Source organism: Calliphora vicina, chromosome 5 (genome assembly GCF_958450345.1).
Source record: "Calliphora vicina chromosome 5, idCalVici1.1, whole genome shotgun sequence".
Classification (NCBI taxonomy): domain Eukaryota; kingdom Metazoa; phylum Arthropoda; class Insecta; order Diptera; family Calliphoridae; genus Calliphora; species Calliphora vicina.
The window spans coordinates 18,681,707-18,702,447 of NC_088784.1; the positions used below are offsets into that span (position 1 = coordinate 18,681,707).

At 25.8% G+C, this 20,741-nt stretch overlaps 1 protein-coding gene across 1 annotated transcript in view; it reads right to left on the reverse strand.

Moving 5' to 3' along the window:
- Positions 1-20,439, reverse strand: part of jeb (jelly belly) — a 123,200-nt gene extending 102,761 nt beyond the window's left edge. The window contains exon 1 of the mRNA XM_065512226.1: positions 18,931-20,439. Coding sequence (XP_065368298.1) covers positions 18,931-20,341 — 1,411 coding nt within the window. The 5' untranslated portion in view covers positions 20,342-20,439. The remainder of the gene's footprint in view (positions 1-18,930) is intronic.
- Between the last annotated feature and the right edge of the window lie 302 nt (positions 20,440-20,741).

Here is a 20,741-nt window from a genome sequence, read left to right on the forward strand (position 1 = left end):
AGCCTGAAGATACAGATGTGGGTAAAAAGATTATATTTGTGTATACACATACATATGTATATGTGTTCATGTGATATTATTTATAGTTATATATAGCATCGAATTTTAGAGATATCATCAACTTTAACCTTCTGTTTTGTGACACAGGATATACATATGTATGTATGTATATTTAAGTAAATATAAAGAATTCTTCGAATTGTCGAGCATCAAAAGCAAAATGTATGGTTAAGTTTTTGATGTTGGTATGCAAATTTAGTCTTATAATAAAGTGTATTTAGTTAGAAATCGTTTAAGTTTTGAAAACATTGCCAACTATATGTAAATAAATATATATTTTCAAAGAATTTGCATAATTTATGTTGAAATAACTATAGATTTTTTTCAATTAGCTGCTGATTGCATTGCAAGATAAGTTCCAAGTATTCAATACAAATTTTAATTGACTAGACAAATTTTTAAACATTTTAAATTATATTTTTTGCTTAAAAAATTAATATTTTGTAGTTATAATAAGCTTACGGGACATGATTTTCATCACAATATTATTTGGCATTAAAACTTAATTTGTAATATTAAGGGTTTAACAATTTTCTATATATCCTTTTTAACAACTTTTTAATATTTATTCAAATTTAGGATTTTTTTATTGTATCTTTTTAGGTTTCTTGTTAAAGATAGTGGAAAATGTTTATTTATAAAAATTAATTTAATTTTTTTTTCCTTCTAAAACTTAATTTTTATTATGTATAATTAAATTGTGGATTTTTATTTCATTTTAATAAATTAAATCAAAGTAAAATTTTGTTATAGAAAATTTTAAAAAAAAATTAATATAATTTTTTAAAAAAATTGTAATGCCTTTAAATTTGGCAATTTTTTAAAAAAAAATTTCCTACAGAACGTGGCTTTTTTCACACTTTAATGTGACATCAAAACAAAATATATTGCATTTTCAGTTTAGGTGTTAGCCATATATCCTTTTTTCGCATATTTTTAAAATCATGCAAATTTTTGTTTTTTCACATAGAAAGTCCCTGAAAAACTTGAAGATATGCTAAAACTTTCTCCAAAACTAATAAAACTATGATTTAATAAATAAAAATATTTGTTTTCCTCAAGTTTTGTTGCTATATTTTCATAAACTTTTAATTGTATGTCAAATATTTATGGTTTAACAATTTTAACACACTTACATGAAACCTATTTATATACTCAATAGTTCCAAAGCCTTAAGTCAGCCATCATTATTTACAATTTAAAGCTTGCTAAAGTAATTCAATAAATTTATGGCACATAAATAGTTTAATACCGTAATATGTATGACAAACATGTTTTCATTTTTAGCCCACATTTGTACATATACCAGCCAAAGCATCCTAGGCACGTGAGTGTCATAAAAATATTTAATGTCAAATTAATTTTGTCAAGGAAAAAAAAAGCGAAAACAGGCATCTAACTAATAAAATTTTTATGATTTTTATTTTCGTTCTAGTTTTAGGTAGTATGTATTTATTATTAATGTCATTTACATTTGTGCACTTTACATGTAAATCCTGTTTAAGGCTTAATAATCTATTTTACTTTTCCTAATTAATTTATAGGCCGCCTAAAGTTAGGCAATACTATGTCTCGTAATGTGCATACATAAATAAATATAAAATTATTTAAACCTAAAATAAAGTAATAGAAAAGAAGACATAATTAATTAGGTGGCTTAATTAGTAAAGCTATTTAATTGACCGTTAATAACAAGGTATAGAACAAGCCTTAAAGTAGGCTGCACATTTTAGTAAATTAATAAAAAGCAAACAAATCAACATTTGTTTTAATACTAATTTTTGTTGTAACTCTTGATAGTTCTGGAAACATTTTTCAAGAATTTCAAAAAAAGGATATATGGCATTGTTTAAACCAACTGAACTTAGAAAAAATTTGTATAAACCATAAGATTAAGTAACTGAAACTACATGTTGTGGTGTAAAAATATTTTTAATACATTCAGTTTTAACGGCAATATAAGCAACTCAATTTTGAAATTTTGTAACAAATCCAAAAAAATTGCTTTTATATTTTATTTAAATTTAATTAATGTAACTTGCTATAGTTTTGGAAAAAATTGTGAATGGTTTTAAAAAAAGGATATATGGAGTTATCGGAAAAAATTAAACTTGAAAAGAATTTGTTTATGGCATAAGATTATACAATTTAAACTACAAGTTGTGGGGTATAAAAATTTAAAATTCATGCAGTTTTATTGGAAAATTTGAGCATTTAAGGTTTAGCATTTCATATAAAAGCAAAAAAAAATTATTTATATTCCATTACACTTTAAATGTAATAACTTGTTATAGTTTTGGAAAAAAATTGGAATATTTTTAAAAAAAGGATATACGGCGTGATCGGGATCTACTTTAATCACCAAAAATTGAGTTATGCCATATGTTTCAGTTGCAAGAACTACAAGTTGTAATGTAAAAATATTTTAAATCTGTTTATTTTTGAAGGCATAATAAGCCTTTTAAATTCCCATTTTTTTTAAAAAATTAAAAAAGTTGTATTAATATCGTTTTTTACTTCCACTTAAGAAGTTTCCACTATGTTTTAAGAAAAAAATCAATAGTTTCAGAAAAAGGATATATGGCGATATCGAAGTTAAGTTAAATTACAAAAATTTAAATTATGCCATTAGATATTATACAAAAATTTACAAGTTGTGGCTTGGAAATATTTTGAATACAATCAGTTTTATAGGAAATATAAGACGTTGAAACATTAAATTTTGTATGAAATTCAAAAAAAAATATTTATATATCTGTTAATCGTCTTAAGTGTAATTAAAAATCAAATTTGATTAAAATTTTACATAATATATGTATTTGAAATAAATAACTGTTAACTAGTCTGATAAAGCTATTTTAATTCTTTGTTAAAACATGGTTTTGTCCTGCACATTTCTATTCTTCCATCATTCAGTTGTTTATATGTGCCTTTGCAAGATGTCTGCCCTAATTTATTTCTTTGCTTTCTTAATCAAAAAAAAGGTCCTTTTTTATAATACAATAACATATATTTTGTGAAGGACTTTTCGTCTACAAAACTTAACTACAACAAAGCAGTATAAATTTGTGGTATTAAATTTTAATTTAAGACCATTAATAGGCTTAAATTGAATTTCACAGTGAAGCGTTGCAAACAGCAATTTATAGAGCTGTCCTTTAAGAGTGTGCTTTATTAAGCTGTTTTGCTGTTTATCCTTTTTTTTATTAGTATATACATATATTTGAGTAGCTCATAAATCATTGTGTGACCTTCACAAGCAGACAGTATGTATTTGTCATATAAACTTTGTATATGCTCTAATTTAACTAACAATACATAATAATTTTGTTTTTTCCTTGAATGTCCTTTAACATTTTGATTGTACATTTAGCACACTAACACCAGTGGCAGGGCTATATTAGAAAGTTTATACAAAGACATATATATATGAGTAAGTACCACAATAAATTGCATTAAAAACCATATATTTACGCATCAAACTTGGGTGCTGCTTGTTGTATTATTTATACTCGTATGTGTAAATGGAGACAGTGGTCATGGGGAAAACTATAAAAAATATTACTAGATATAAAAAATACAAAATGAAAATGTATTTGTCCTAAAATGGTTTTACAAAATACAACAAAACTAAGTATGTGTAGTAAAAACCATTACAATGTAAGCACAATAAGAAGATAAACTCACAACAGGACATTTATGGCTTAACATAAATATCTGTAAGAATTTTATATAACAAAAAAAAACAACATGTCCTTAAAGCATAACCATCTATAAATTATAGCTTTTCCATAAAAAAAATACCAGACCATAAGGAAAAGGTTAAAGGGTTTGTTTGCTGCTGTTACTTTGTTTCTTCTTATTATTATTATTGTTTATGGGAGGGCCGGTTAGTTTGTCTTTCTTACATTTGCAAGAGTAATTTATATAAAAAAAGGATAATATAAATTTAGTTAAGTAACAAAATAATCTAAAAGTAACAGAAAAACTAATATAAATGTTAGAAAAAAATATGAATGTTTTAATAAAAAAAAACTAACCAAATCCTTACTACTTTATAACCTTACACAAGGGATTTTTTATTAAGCTTCTTACAATAGCTAGCAATATTGTAGCTGCTGTTTGTTATTTTGTTAACCCTTGTCAATTAGTATTGCACAAACAAAATAAAAACCAACACCAAATTGTTGTTAAAATATTACAGCGACAACAGATCCTTAAACAAATTAGTTACATTTACATGGTGAAATATGTATGTATGTTTCGCTTAGTAGCTGTTGTAGGAGACTGTTTGGTGTTAAACATAATTCTAGAAATTCAAATTTATTTAATTTCAACAACTGTTTTGCGTACTAAAATTATAACATTATGTAAAGTATACACTCAACTACATACACTCAAAGAAAATCAGTATAAAAGTCAGTACAAAAAAAACTGACTGTATAAACTCTTATGATTGTCCAACAAATATGACTGTATAAAGACCTACGATTGTACATAAAATATGACTGTATAAATTCTAACGATTGTCCAAAAAATATGACTGTATAAAGACTTACCATTGTCCATAAAATATGACTGTATAAAGACCTACGATTGTCCAAATAAGACTGTAAAATATGACTGTATAAAGACCTACGATTGTCCAAAAAATATGAATGTTTAAAGACCCAGGACTGTATAAAGTCCTAAGATTTTAGCTAAAATATTTCTGTCAAAAATATGACTGTATAATGACCTATGATTGCAGTTAAAATATGACTTTATAAAGATATACAATTGCAGTTAAAATATGACTGTATAAAGTCCTACGATTGTAGCTAAAATATTTCTGTCAAAAATATGACTGTATAATGACCTATGATTGCAATTAAAATATGACTTTATAAAGATATACGATTGCAGTTAAAATATGACTGTATAAAGACCTATGATTGTAGCTAAAGTATGACTGAATAAAGACCTACGATTGTAGCTAAAACATGACTGTATAATGATATACTATTGCAGTTAAAATGTGGATTTATAAAGACTTAATTAGGACTGTATAAAGACCTACTATTGCAGTTAAAATATGGCTTTATAAGGAATCTAAAGGAGTTAAGGTACAGATCATATATTTCTAGCATATGATTGGCCATTAGAAACTGCAAAGTGTAGTAAAATAGTTTTATCTTAAATTCTTTTTATAAGATATTTTTTTGGAAATGAATTATTTAAACAAATTTTTCTAGATTATAATATTCTTGTTTTCTAAAGCAAAGTAAGCTATTGTATTGAATTTAAATTTATGAAATTTTTAGAAAAAGGATATATGGCGAACTCTTTAAAGAGTTAAGTTACAAACAATTTGTTTACATCAAATGAATTAGCTTTATAAACCGCATATTGTGCACAATATTTTTAGTTCTATAGTTTCATGCTTAAGAAATTAGAGTGATATTATTTTTAAATTTTTTAAAAATAAACAAAAAACTTTGCTAACATTGTTAAGCTAACCAGATTTTAAGTAAAAATTGAAAAAAAAAATATTTTAAAAAAAAGGATATATGGCCAACTTTTCAAGGAGTTAAGTTAAACAATTTTTATTTATGCAATATGAATCATTAGCTAAAACTACATATTGTAGTTTAGTAGTTTGGTAAAAAAGTGTGTTTTTTTATAAAAAATTTTAATTTTTTTATTAAAAATTAAAATTTTTTAAAATTTTCTTTCATTAATGGACCTAGTTGAATTTATAGCTTCGTATAACATAACAAATTTTATGTTACTTCTATAGGTTTCTTAAACCTTCATATATCCTTTTGTTAAAGCTTTAAAAAATTGTGTATATTATAGGTTATTGAGACTGTCGGTATTTTCTTTATCCTTATCCTCATCATATGACTGTATAAGGAAGTAATTGAAGTGTGTCGATATAAAGATTAATATGTAATATGAATTAATCAGTAAAAATTGTAAAATATTTAAAGTTATGAAACTTTAGATAAAAATTATATATTTATGAGAAAGTTTTCCATAAATTAAAAAAAAGGATATATGACGAACTTTTCAAGGAGTTAAGTTACAAATAATTTGTTTACATCAAATGAATTAACTTTATAAACAGCATATTGTGCACAAAATTTTTAGTTGTAAAGTTTGATCCTTAAGAAATTAGAGTGATATTTATTTTAAATTTCTAAAAAATAAACAAAAAACTTTGGTAACATGGTTAAGCTAACCAGATTTTAAGTAAAAATAGAAAAAAAAATATTTTTAAAAAAGGATATATGGCCAACTTTTCAAGGAGTTAAGTTAAAAAAATTTTATGAATGCAATATGAATCATTAGCTACAACTACATATTGTAGTTTAGTAGTTTGGTAAAAAAGTGTGTTTTTTATAAAAAAATTTTAATTTTTTTTTAAATTTTCTTTCATTAGTGGACGTAGTTGACTTTACAGCTTCGTATAACATAAAAAATTGTATGTTATTTCTATAGGTTTCTTAAACCTTCATATATCCTTTTTTTAATGTTTTCAAAAATGTTGCATATTATAAGTTTTTGTGACTGTCTGATATAAATTAAATTTTTCTTTATTAACTGAACTATTTAGTAGTATAATTTTCAGTTTAATTTTTTGCTTTTTTTGAGTTCTAAATTAGTTTCCTATCTAAAGTATTCATTTTTTTTTGCAAACTGTTTTTTAGTTACTTTTTTATGAGTGTATTCTCTCTTTTATATTGTTTTCAGTTGTTTTATTTAAATTTGTTTGTATGTATGTAATATTATAGACATGTGGTTGGTTGTGCGTTAGAGTTGTATTATAATTTACATTTAGAGAGCACCCTAGGGTACATTGTAATTTATTTAGTTCACAACTAAACACTACTCAAACTCATACTTTAAATAATGTATTATAATCACCAAACAACATCATCATCATCATCTTTATCCTTATCCTCATCATAATCATCATCAGCATTGTTGCCACGACAACTTCTTTAGAAATGATCATAATGATGATAATGCCACTGGTACTGGTGTTAATAATGATGTAAAGAGTACTCTTTATATTGTATGAATTGTAAAGTTATGTTAAATAATTCACTAATTAAACATAGACACCCGGACAACTTGTGTGAAATATATACAACTTAGTTTAAAATCCTTTAAAGTTTTATCTTTAATTGTTGTTGTTGTCGTGGTGGAAGAGCAAATGTGAAAACAACAACAACAACAACAAAAAATCATGATGTGGGCATTTGTTGCCCTGACAACTGCTGGCTGTCGCTGCTGTTTGATGTTTGTGTTTTGCTTGGTGAAATGTGTAAAATAGCTAAATTGTAATTTTATTTTTCACAGTAGTTTTCACTTTTGTGTTGTTGATTTAAGTTGTTTGGTAATTTGAGTAAATTCTCCTAAGTGCGTGGTCAACATTTAAATTAAACAGTTCGAGTGTGAAATTATGGCTGTGTGTGTATGTGCGAGCAGGCCTCACTTAATACACATTCAAGAGGTGTTGACAAACGTGGGTCTATTGCGCAAATTAGCTAGAAATTCAGTTATCTGAGACATTTGTTGCTTTTGTTGTTTTATAATTGCCTTAATTTCGTAGGTGGCCTTTTAAGCATTAACAGCCACACAAAAAAAAGGTTAGACTTTCTACGTTTTTTTTTATTTTCAACTTTTGAAGTCCTTTGAAAGCACTTGAACACAGTATTTATATTTCAAGTAAATAATTTGTTATTTTCTTTCAAGTATTTACTTTTACCAGGAACCTCAAACTAAACAATTTTTTTTTAAAATACAAAAAATAAATCCGTTTTTTTCCACAAGGCGTCTTGTTGTCTCGTTTTCTAGTGCATCATCACTTTAAATACACTCACACATACAAAAATTTATATGAATGAATAGTATTTTTACTTGGCCGTTCAATATTACTGAGTGAGTGTGCCTGTTTGTATGCATGCGTTAAGAATATGTGACATAGTTTTTCATTTCAGTATTTTTCATTTATTTATTTTCGTTTTTTTCCCTTCTCTACTATGCATTCTCTGCTTTAAATGTAACATTTTATATTATTTTTTTGTTTAAATTATTTGTTGTTTACTTTGGCATTTCTTTCATTTCATCTGCACTTGTAAATAAAGTGCAGAGTTAAATAGATTGCAAGAGAAATGGCAGACATGAAAATGCTTGCACACATGCAAGCATACATACATACATACATGTGCATACAAAAAGAGGTTAAATGATTTTCAGTTTTAAATAAAACATCATAAGATCATAAAAAAATAAATTGCTACTATCAATTATAATAGACGAACATAAATAAATAATAAAAAGGAATTATAACAATTACTAAAGAAAAAATAAATAATTTTATAAAAAAAGGATATATGGAGCCCAAGTGAAATCTTAGAGTTACACAAAATTTAATTACAATTAACAAAACCTAAAACTAAACCACATATCGCCTGGTAGAAAAAATTTAAAAACTCTGAACTCCTGTTAAATTATTTGAAGATAAACTAAATTTTTAAAAAAATAGCTATAAATTTATATGGAATAACTGCCAACAATAACTAAATCTTCAGTTTAACCCTAAATAAATAAAATATTTAAGAGTCTAAGAAAAAGGATATATGGGGCAATTATCCAAAATTCAGAAAAAATCAAAAAATTAATAATTAAAAGAAACATTGTGAAAAACTACTACCCGTTCTAAAATAAAATTTGGGAAAAACTATTTTTTTACAGCAAATTGTGAAGAAAAAATATTAAGGATTTTTTAAATTTTCAAAATTTTTATAAAATATTTTCCAGAAAAACAAATAAAACACATTTCAATCATCAATACAAAAATTTGAAGAAGTCTCAAAAAAAGGATATATGAAGCACATTTTCAAAAATGATTTAGGAGAAAAAATTTGTATACCACATGAAAGCTTATCAAAAACTACGTCCTGTCTTAAAATAAAATTTTGGAAATAAACTACTTTTTTCAAAATTGAGAAGAAAAAAATTTTAAAGATTTAAAATTTTTTAAAAATTTTTATTTAATATTTGTTTAAAGCTGATCTGGAAATTATTTCCACCATTTATTATACATTTTTAAGAAATTTCCAAAAAAGGATATATGAAGCATCTTTTCGAAAATAAAGTTACAAGAAAACTTGGTATACCACCTGAAATGTTATAAAAAAATTATATCCTTTATTAAAATAAAATTATTAAAACAGTTCTTTATGACTAAATTGTAGAGAAAATAATTTTAAAACTTAATTTTTTTTAAAAAATGCTTATTAAGTAGTTATTATACAATAAAATCCAAGATATTACAGCCATTTATTAAACATTTTTAAGAAATTTCCAAAAAAGGATATATGAAGCATCGTTTCAAAAATTAAGTTATAGGAAAACTTGATATACCATCTGAAACGTTATTAGAAGCTACATTCTTTCTTAAAATAAAATTTCGAAAAGCGTTTTTTCTGACCAAATTGGGGAGAAAAAAATATTAAGAATGTTCTTCAAATATTTATTATAAACTCAAATGGAAATCATTCCAACCATTTATTAATCACTTTTAAGAAATTTCAAAAAAAGGATATATGAAGCAGCGTTTCAAAAATTAAGTTGCAGGAAAACTTGGTATATCACATGAAAGCCTTTTAAAAATTAAGTCTTTTGTTAAAATAAAATTTTAAAAAGTTTTATATCTGACCAAATTTAGAAGAAAAAAAATTTAAGAATTTAAATTTCTTAAAAATGTTTATAAAATATTTATTATAAACTGAAATGGAAATCATATCAACCATTTATTAATCACTTTTAAGAAATTTCATAAAAAGGATATATGACACATCGTTTCAAAAATTAAGTTATAAGAAAACTTGGTATACCACATGTTACCTTATTATAAAGCATGTCCTTTGTTAAAATAAAATTTGGCAGAGAGTTTCATCTGACCAAATTGGACAGAAAAAAAATTTTAGAATTAAAAGTTTTTTAACAATGTTTATAAAATATTTATAATAAACTCAAATGCAAATCATTTCAAGCGTTTATTAAACATTTTTAAAAAGTTTCAAAAAAAGGATATATGAAGCATCTTTTCGAAAATAAGGTTACAAGAAAATTTAGTGTACCACATGAAAGCTTATTAAAAACTATGTCCTTTGTTAAAATAAAATTTTAAAAAGAGTTGTTTTTGATCTAATTTAGGAGAACAAAATTTTAAGAACTTAAATTTTTTAAAAAATGTTATCAAATATTTATTATGAACTTAGATGGAAATCATTTAAACCATTTATTAATAATTTTTAAGAAATTTCAAAAAAAGGATATATGAAGCATTTTTTCGAAAATAAAGTTACAAGAAAATTTGGTATACCACATGAAAGCTTATTAAAAACTATGTCCTTTGTTAAAATAAAATTTTGAAAAGAGTTTTTTCTGACCTAATTGAGGAGAAAAAAATTTCAAGAATTTAAATTTTTTAAAAAATGTTATCAAATATTTCTTATAAACTTAGATGGAAATCATTTAAACCATTTATTAATAATTTTTAAGAATTTTCAAAAAAAGGATATATGAAGCATCGTTTGAAAAATTAAGTTACAGTAAAAAAATGTAAACCTTATGTAAGCTTATTAAAAACTGCGTCCTGTCATAAAATAATTTTTTGCAAAAATCCATTTCATGCAAAATTTTGAGGCAAAAAACTTAAAATTTTATTTACAATTACGTTTTTCAATTATTTCTGGCTTTCTTTTATTTCAAGTTATTGAAGTTATTTTTATCTTAACAATTTTCTTATGTATAATTTTAAAATTAGCATTTATTTCATTAAGCATTTTATGCTTAGCTTAATCAATTTACTTGGCAACATTTTGAAAATTTATAACACCCAAAGACAAAAATTATTTTTAATGCTAAACATTAATATGTAGCTATAACCACTAATATTTAATATTTCCTTGAAATTATAATTTGAATTTTGAGTGCTGTTAAATTTATCTGGCTGCCAGTTATTTATTGCTTTTTCCTGTATGTACAAATACATGAGTGTGGGTGTCTCTCATATATGTGTACATGTGTTTATTTTTGAGTGAGGATGGGTTTTGAAATGTTAGTTTGTGCAGCATACATCCTGATAATGATATTGATTAACATGAAAATTCAATTATATTATAAGGCGGGGAGAAAATTAAAATATAATTTTTGCACAAAACCAAAATCGAAAATAAATTATCCAACATTAGAATGCAAATTTTAGGGGAAATGAAACAATGATGAGTTTTTTATTTCTTGTTTTGTTTTTAGGGGATATAATACAAAATTTTACTAGCCATACTGTTTTGGGGGTGAAATTTTTTTCTCACAGTGTTGAAAGAAAAACGAAATAAATTTTGAAGTAAAGTAGCAAAGGGGATCCATGTGAAGGGGGGGCAGTGGGGTTCTGGATGTGTTGTTTGTGCTGTTTTCTGTGTTATTATCGTCATCATCATCAATATATAATCAATGACAATGCTTGTTTCCTTTTTTTTTGCTTTAAAATACTTTAATTTATTTCTAGGGGTCTTGGGGTTGGGGGGATGGTTGGAAGCTGTTAAGCTGCTGTTTCTTTTGACATTTTTCCTAGACAGACGTTAGCTTATGTTTATTATCCTTCTTACGCATGCACATGTTTATGGGAATGACTGTAAAGTGAAATGCCAACTTTACGCACGTAGACATGATGACGACTCATGAACCTTGAACAAGAAACGCAAAAAAATAAAAAAAAACTGAAACACATACATTTAAGCAAATGATTTTGAAGAACAAAAAAAAAACACACACACAAAATCCCTGTAAATTTCACTCTTACTTGTTTCCAATTGCTTTGAGATTTTATTTTCTGTACATTTTGAATTGAATTCATTATTTATTCTCTGTTAGCTTTTGTGTGCTTGCAATTACACAGCATTTTGTCTTTGTAATAACATTCATTACAAACTCTTACTAAGTCTCCTAATAATCTCACATACAAACCATTTAGGTCTTTTAGTCCTTTTTTTTAAATCTAAATTATATTTAATAACATAATTATAGAACATAAAACAAAAAGAAACACATCAAATAGATAATTCCCTAAACCTTAAGAGTTCTAGCTAAATTCCATTACAACAAATGGCTTCAATTAGAATCATTTGCTTTGGAACAAATATTCAGTAGCTCAAGGGCATCATTTCTCATACCCATTTAATTTGTGCCTGCCAGTCTTTAAAAAAGAGCGTTTGTCATCATGGCACAGCAGTTTAAGTAATTTTCCATATATTTTCAACAAACTCAACAAAAAAAAAAACTAACATATGTCCTGCTGGGTAGCCTAATATTGTCCTTGTTTAAGTGCTATAATAGAAAAATATGTCAAACGGACAATGTCTGCCCTGCCAAAAACCAAAAAAAAAGGAAAGAGAAATAACCAGGATAATAAGCTAAAAATAGAATACAATATATTAGCTCTTGATTTTCACACTCTCGGTTTTATTTTCGCTCTCTTATAAACACACACATTTACACACTCGTTCACACACACCACATGCCTTTCCGGGGGAGCGGGGCTAATTGTAAGTGAAACAATCAAGTGTGAATATAGTAATTTGTGTTAATTTCAATGACTTATGCTAATTTCTAATGAATAAACACATTAATCTGTCACTTTGGTCAGGATTTAAGTTGTACAACAAGCAAACTCAAGACAAATTAAATTAATTTTGATGGATCTGTGAAAAAAGGCTATACAGGGGGAGGAGAAAACCATGATATTAAAAACAAACAACAAATAACAGCATGTTAAACAAATCATGAGATAAATTGTAAACAAAATTTAAAGTATTTTATCACACAATAAGAATTCAAAAATAAAAAAAAAATATAATTTAAACATTGGACATAAAATTAAGTGGATTATTACAAAAACAATACAATTTAAATAAAATTTTAAGAATTTTTTTAAAAAAAGGATATATGAAGAGCTAATGAATAAGCAGGAATGCAAACAAAAAAAGTATGTCAACATATAAAGCACATAAAAGTACAAATTGTAAAACATATTTTGTTAACTTTTGTTTCTTATTTTTTTTAATAAAATCAAAAAATTTCGGAATAAAGGAAAATTCAAAAATATAAATTTTGTAAACGACTTACTATATAAAATGGAAACCATATAAAGCTAAATTTTCACAATTTTCCAATTTTTTTTAAAATATACCAAAAAAGGATATATGGGCCACAAGCAAGCGAGTATAGATATGAACAAAATAATAATGCCAATCTATAAAACAAAGTAAACAACAACATGTACACATAATTTGAACTTTAAAAGAAATAAGAATTCAAAAATAAACAAATAAAAATTTTTTAAAAATAATTTTTTTAATCCTGATATTCAAAATTAAGTGGTTTATTAATAAACTAATCAAACAAATACAATTTCAATAAAATTTAATGAAATTTCGAAAAAGGATATATGAAGAGCTAAAAAAGTGTCAAGAATATCAACAGAATTGTCCAGTCAACGTGTAGAGCTCCTTAAAGTACAAATTGTAAAATATTTTTTTTTCAATTCTGATATACAATTTTTCTATAAAATTTAAAAATTTTGGAAAAATTAAAGATAAAAATTTAAAATATTGCCAAAGCCTCATTTTATTAAAATTGAAAAAATATACAGCAACATTTTTAAATTTTTTTAATATATTTGAAAAAAGGATATATGGATGCGACCTCAACTGTTAAAGCTAGGAACCAAAAAAGTGCACCACCTTTTAAAATAGAACGTGTTACAACATGTATAGGTAGTTGTTTCATCAATACTAATAAAGTCTTAAAAATGGCAAAAAATAATTTGGAAAAATTAGGCTTGATAATACTTTTTAATTAGTTTAATATCACTTTTCTAATTAGTTAAATAAACTTTCAAAAAAGGATATAGGAAGAGAATCTAAAATGTTAAAAAGATTAACAAAAAAGGTATGGTTTAAAATAAATCAAGCTAAAAGTTCTGAAGCTATTTGCCTTCAATTTGTTACCTTAATTTCTTAAAAAAAAAAATTAAAACTATTTCAGAGAACATGTTAATAACTCAAACTTAAAGTCACGGAAGTTTATTTTTTTTAAATATGCTTAAAAATTAATTATTTTATTAAATTTAATAATTTTCCAAATAAAGGATATATGAAGAGCCATAACAATAATAAGAAATTTTATAGAAAAAAGTTATCTAACGTGCAAAGCACCTCCAACTACAAATTGTAAACTAATTTTTGATCAACTCTAGTTCAAAGTGTTGAAGTAAAATGTAAATATTATAGATTTAAAAGATTTTTAGAAAAAGGATATATGGCAAGGTCTTCAAAAAGCTATAATCATAATATAAAAATTATGATAGCTTGGCTAGCTAGTCAAATAACAAACTGTGAATCATTTAGTTTTGAAATCTAATAAAGTTTTAGCAAAAAAAAATCATCACATAGCTAAATTCATATGCTTAATTTATTGAATAAAATGTCAAATTCTGAAACTCTAAAGCTCACTAATACCATAGCTGTCCTTAGGTATTAAATATAGGCACATTTTAAACATATGATGAAAAAAGGATATTTGACAAGATCTTCACAGGATAAATATAAATGCAGAAAAATTATCTTAATTTAAAAGGCTGATTTTACTACTTCCCGTGAGTTAATTTTTTGAAGAAGAACTTAACAATTTCCTTAAAAAAAACTGTCATATTTGGTAAAATATTTAAAATTTTATAATAATTTTCCTTTTTTTTAAATTAACACATGTAATTTTATTAGTAAATAAAAAGTATTATATAAAACGTTTAAATATTTTCAAGCTTAATTTACAACATATTGAAAAAAGTATATACTATATAAAGAGTTTTCAATACAACAATAACTTTTGCAAAACATTTACAACACCTTAAGCTTTGAAATACACAAAGTACCCTAAACTTATTTACTATTTTAGAAAATTCTCCGAATTCGAATTTGAAATGTTAAAATCTGAGAGTACTTGTATGTTTCACTTTCCATTCGTGTACATACAGGCAAAAAAAGCTGCATAATTTTATGCAGTTTTACACTGCCAGCATCATAGAACTATCTACCAGCCATTTAAATTTTAAGAATTTCAATAAAATTCCTATGTACTTTAGAGTTGATTGATTTTCTACAGAAATGCTAATAAATACATGCTAGAAATCTTTGTGAACATTTCAGTTTATTAATTCACTATACACTTGAAATTTACAACTTGATTCAAACTCGTATCTGTATTGTATCTTTATTTCTTTACAAACTAACATTTCTCTGAAATCTGCCATACATGATGCATGGTTTGCAATCTTTTAATAGTTAATATAAGCAAAATTTAAATTTTTTTCCAAAAAAAGGACATATGGCTAACTTCTGCAAAGCTGGGAAATTGAATAAAATTTTAAGTCTGTGAGATTCGCAGCAATATTTAACAAATTGTAAACTTCTTTTGGTACAATTTTAGTTGTAAATAGCATTTTAAAAAAGCATTTAAAAAAAAAATAAAAATTTTTTATCACAAAAAAAACCTTAAATTGTTTGCGATATTTCCAAATTTTATTTTGTTAGCCAAGAAAACTAAATATTTTAAGATTATTTTAAAATTTTTAATCTCTCCAGGAGTCTAAGCATCATTTTCAATCTTTTAATGGTTTAAAATATGTTAAATTTTGATTTTTCAAAAAAGGATATATGAACGACTTGTGCAATATTGGGAAATTGTACAAAATTTTAATGCAGTTTGCTAAACAGCAATAATTTACAAATGGTAAACACATTTAGCTACCATTTCAGTTATTTATAATCTTATAAAATATTTTAGAATAAAACCTAAATATTTTTTGTAACCTTTTTTATTATTTCTTATCTCTCCAGTAGTACAAGCATCATTTTTAAACATTTGATATATTCAAATACGCCTGATTTAAAATTTCTAAATAAAGGATATATAGCCAACTTGTAGAAGGCAAACAAATTTTACAAAATTATAATGGTGCTTGATTTATAGCTATATTCTACGAATTGTAAACTGAATTTGTTTACAATAAAACTGTTTTTAATAAAAAAATTAAATATTTTTATAATTTTTTTTTTCGAAATTTTCGTTTATTTTTAAAGAAAATTAAATTGTTAAGGATAACTTTATAATTTTTAATATTTCCAGTAGTTTAAACATTATTTCCAACCTTTTAATGAATTAAAATAAGCAATGTTTTGATTTTTCAAAAAAAAGGATATACGAGCAATTTGTGAAATGCTAAGAAATTGTGCAAAATGTTAATGCAGTTTGTTAAACACAAATAATTTCCAAATAGTAAACGCATTTAACAGCCATTTTAGTTACTTATAATCTATCAAAATATTTTAGAATGAAAACTAAATTTTTTTATCTTTTTTTTATTATTTTTAATCTCAATAGTAGTGTATGCATCATTCTAAAGCTTTGATATATTGAAATAAGCCTGATTTAAATTTTCTAAATAAAGGATATATGGCCAACTTGTAGAAGGCAAACAAATTTAACAAAATTAAAATGCGTTGTGATTAATAGCAATATTTTACAAATTGTAAACTATTTTTTTAAAAAAAACTGTTCTTAACAGAAAAACAAAATTAAAATTTTGTTTTTATTTTCATTTAATTGTAAAGAAAAGTATAACTTTTTAATTTCTATTACTTCCAGTAGTCTAAACATTATTTTCAACCGTTTAAAGGAATAAAATAAGCAAACTTTTGATTTTCGCAAAAAAGGATATATGGCCAACTTTATAAATGATACAAAATCACAAATAATTTCAATGCAGTTTGCTAAAAAGCAATAATTTACAAATTGTATACAAATTTTGGAGCAATTTTTAAAAATCGGTTTTAATAAAAATATTTTTTTTTCGATTTTATTTGTTTTCAAAGAAAACAAATTTCTTAGAATTCTTTTTTAATTTCTCCAGTTGTCTAAGCATAATTTTAAACGTTTAAATTGATAAAAATATGCCAAATTTTGAGTTTCCCAAAAAAAGGATATAAGGCCAACTTTTTAAATGGTACAAAATCCTGCAAAATTTCAATGCAGTTTGTTAGAAAGCAATAATTTACAAATTGTAAACTAGTTTTGGAGCATTTTTAAAAATTATTTTTGAAAAAAAAACTTTTGCTTAAGATTTTATTTATTTTAAAAGAGAAAAAAAATTGTTTAAGATTACTTTTTAATTTCTCCAGTTGTCTAAGACTAATTTTCAACCTTTTAATGGATTAAAATAAGCAATGTTTTGATTTTCATAAAAAAGGATATATGGGCAACTTTTTAAATGTTATTAAAACATGCAAAATTTTAATGGAATTTGTTAAGACGCAATAATATACTAATTGTAAACTAATTTTGGAGCAACTTTATTTATATATAATTTTTAAAAATAAGTTTTAATAAAAAAAAACAATTTTTTTCACGTTTTTATTTATTTTGAAAGAAAACAAATTTGTTTAAGATTGTTTTTTTATTTCTCCATTAGTCTAAGCATAATTTTCCAGCTTTTAAAGAATTAAAATAAGCAACATTTTGACCTTTCTAAAAAAGGATATATGGCCAACTTTCTAAATGTTATAAAATCATACAAAATTCTAATGCAGTTTGTTAAAATGAAATAATTTACTAATTGTAAACTAATTTTGGAGTAATTTTATTTATTTATAATTTGTAAAAAATAGCATTTAATAAAAAATAAACTATTTTCACAAATTTTTATTGATTTTGAATGAAAAAAAAAATATTATCATTCTTTTTTAACTTCTCCAGTAGCTAAATATCATTTTCAACCTTTTTAATGGATCAAAATAAGCAAAATTTTGATTTTCACAAAAAAGGACATATGGCCAACTTTTTAAATGTTAGAGAATCATAAAAAATTTCAATGCAGTTTGTTAGAAAGCAATAATTTACAAATTGTAAGCTCATTTTGCAATCATTTTAATTACACATATAAAATATTTTAAAATAATAAAAAAAATTAAATATTTTTAAGATTTTTTTTTAATTGCAAACTTCTTTTTTGTAATCAAAGAATGATTTGCAATCTTTTAATAGCTTAAACTTGATTGTCCAGAAAAAAAATATATGGCCAAGTTGTGAACAGCTGCAAAATCGTACAAAATTTCAGTGCAATTTATTAAATAGCATTAATATACAAATTGTAAACTAATTTTTCAGTTACTTGAGTTGAATATAATATTGAAAAAGAATTTTTTAAAAAATTTTAATTTTTCAAGAATTTTATTTTCATTGCTAACTCAATAACTAATAAAATTCCTTATTAAATATCTTATCCTGTGAAAAATAAATAAATAAATATTTATTTCTTTACCCTTGATTTCTTATTTTGAAACAAACTAAAATGTCGTTCTTATTTTGATTTGTTTTATTGTTATGAAAACAAAATATGTTTTTCTTTTAGTTTGTTTATAATAACTTCTAGTCTTTTCAACCACAAACAAAATAAAGGATATTTGAAAAACTTTTTATTATGTTCTATAGTGACCAATCTTATTGTTGTTTTGTAAATATAGGGAGATTTTAACAAATTGTTAACTACTGTCCTTGTTTGTAAGTTAGTTATTTTGTGTATTAGTTTAATAAAAAAAGTTGCAAATGTATTTAAATAAAACCCTTTTTGTTGGGAGGTTTAATAAAAATGTTTTCTTTTCTATTTAAATGGATATTAAGACCTTTTTTTGGGGGTACTTTCTTAGGTCCTTTTTTTCTTAAGTTTATGTTTAAAAATTAAATTATTTTGGGACTTACCAATTTGTGGCACATCATATTGCCTTTGTCCACGCGCTGTGCGCAACATTAGCTGCGAGGCTAAACTGTGGGGCGAGGATATACCCGCCGATGATGCCATGCTGGCTGGTGTTAAACCCGATCTTTTATGATTGGGATGCTGTAGCAGTTCTGGATTTTTTTCCGGTGTTCCAGACTTTTCCGTTTTGCTGGAGGCGGACGAGGAGGAGGAGGAGGATAGTTTTGGTTTGTCTGATTTATTGAGTTCTTTGTCGTGTGAGTCCTGTTGCTGTTCTGATTTAAGTTGTGCGGTTTCAGCTGGTTTGTTGTTATTGATTCGTGTAGTGGCTGTGGCTTCGGAATTGGCCATGGCCAATTTATTACTGCTGAGACTTTTGAAATGATGCTGAGCCGGTTGCAGCTGCTGCTGCTGTTTGACATTCTTTTGTCCGAATATATTGCGTGGCAATTGTTGTTGCTGCTGCAATTGATTGCGTTTACGCAGCCACTTCTGTTTCATTTTAATATTGTTGCGATATTTCTCATTGAATTGTTGTTGCTGCAGCTGCTGCTGTTGCTGGTGATTGAGTTTTTGTTGCTCCTTTTCAAAGAACTCCTGCAGGACTTGTTGATTTTTATCCAAGGCCTCGTGATTTTGATAGCTATGCGCCATGGGCATATGTTGCTGTTGAGAGACTTGATTATGCTGCTGCCTAAAGCCGGGAAATTGAGGCATTTGGCCCATATGTGGAGATTGCTGCGGCTGATAATGATGCTGCAATCTTTCCTTATTTTCCTCAGCCATTAATTCCTCTATGTAGGCATAGCCATCCATATCGGGAAACATGTCCTCATCATCTTGCACCTGCTCCAATTCCATAAAATCATCCAAATCCAAATTATGGGGACTTTCGAACTCCCTGTCCAAAGGCTGTACAATACGGCCATAATCATATTTGTTGGGGGAGCGCAGAGGATCAAAACTGCCACCACCACCTGAGTCATAGTCTTCCTCATCATTTAGCGGCTGTTTGACCACATTGCCAAACATAACATTACGCGCCTGCTGACCCAGCCAGGCGGAATATTCCGAGTCCATATCCTCGGCTGGATGCATTTTAATGCGCCCCGTTATAATGGGCCGTCCATGATAGCCCGATTCTTCGGCTGTTTGTTTCACCAAACCCATGACCATTAAACGTTCTCTCTCCAGTTGGGCCAGATCGGCCAATTCTTCATTCAAACGATTGCTGGAGGTTTGAAAGGGATTGGAGGAGGAGGGTTTATTCAATTGAGCCGTTGCATGTGTTGCTGCATTATTGCTATTGGGGCCATTAGAGCCGCCAGAGTTGGAGCCCGTTAAGTGCAGGGCATAGAGACCCGTATTCACCAGCAGCACACAGACTAGAGTCTGTAGTAGGGAGAAAAACATTTTCTTTTTGTTGAGTTTTTGCAGGTATTTGCTAAAGAGTGGTATTTTTAAAATTTGCTTTATGTTGGTTGTGGCGTTGAAGCGTAAATTTGTGTGTGTTTTTGGGAGATTTTTTTTTTTAAACCAAATTGAAGTTTGGGGGGAAGCTGAGGCTCTACTAAATCTAGGTAATAATATTTAGCAGCCGTTGTTTCATTATATGGTTAAGCGGGGCTGTGTTTTATTTAACGATTGCTGCTGCTTCACGTTTCACCCAGGATATAATTTGATATTTTGCCAAAGGCTGAAAACTGTGTTGTGTGGCAGCAGGAGGAGTTGTAGAGTAGAGTTGGCTTGTTGCTTCCGTTTAGCTGTTTTCTAATTTGGCTCCCCTTTTTTTTGTTAAAGAATATTTTTGTTT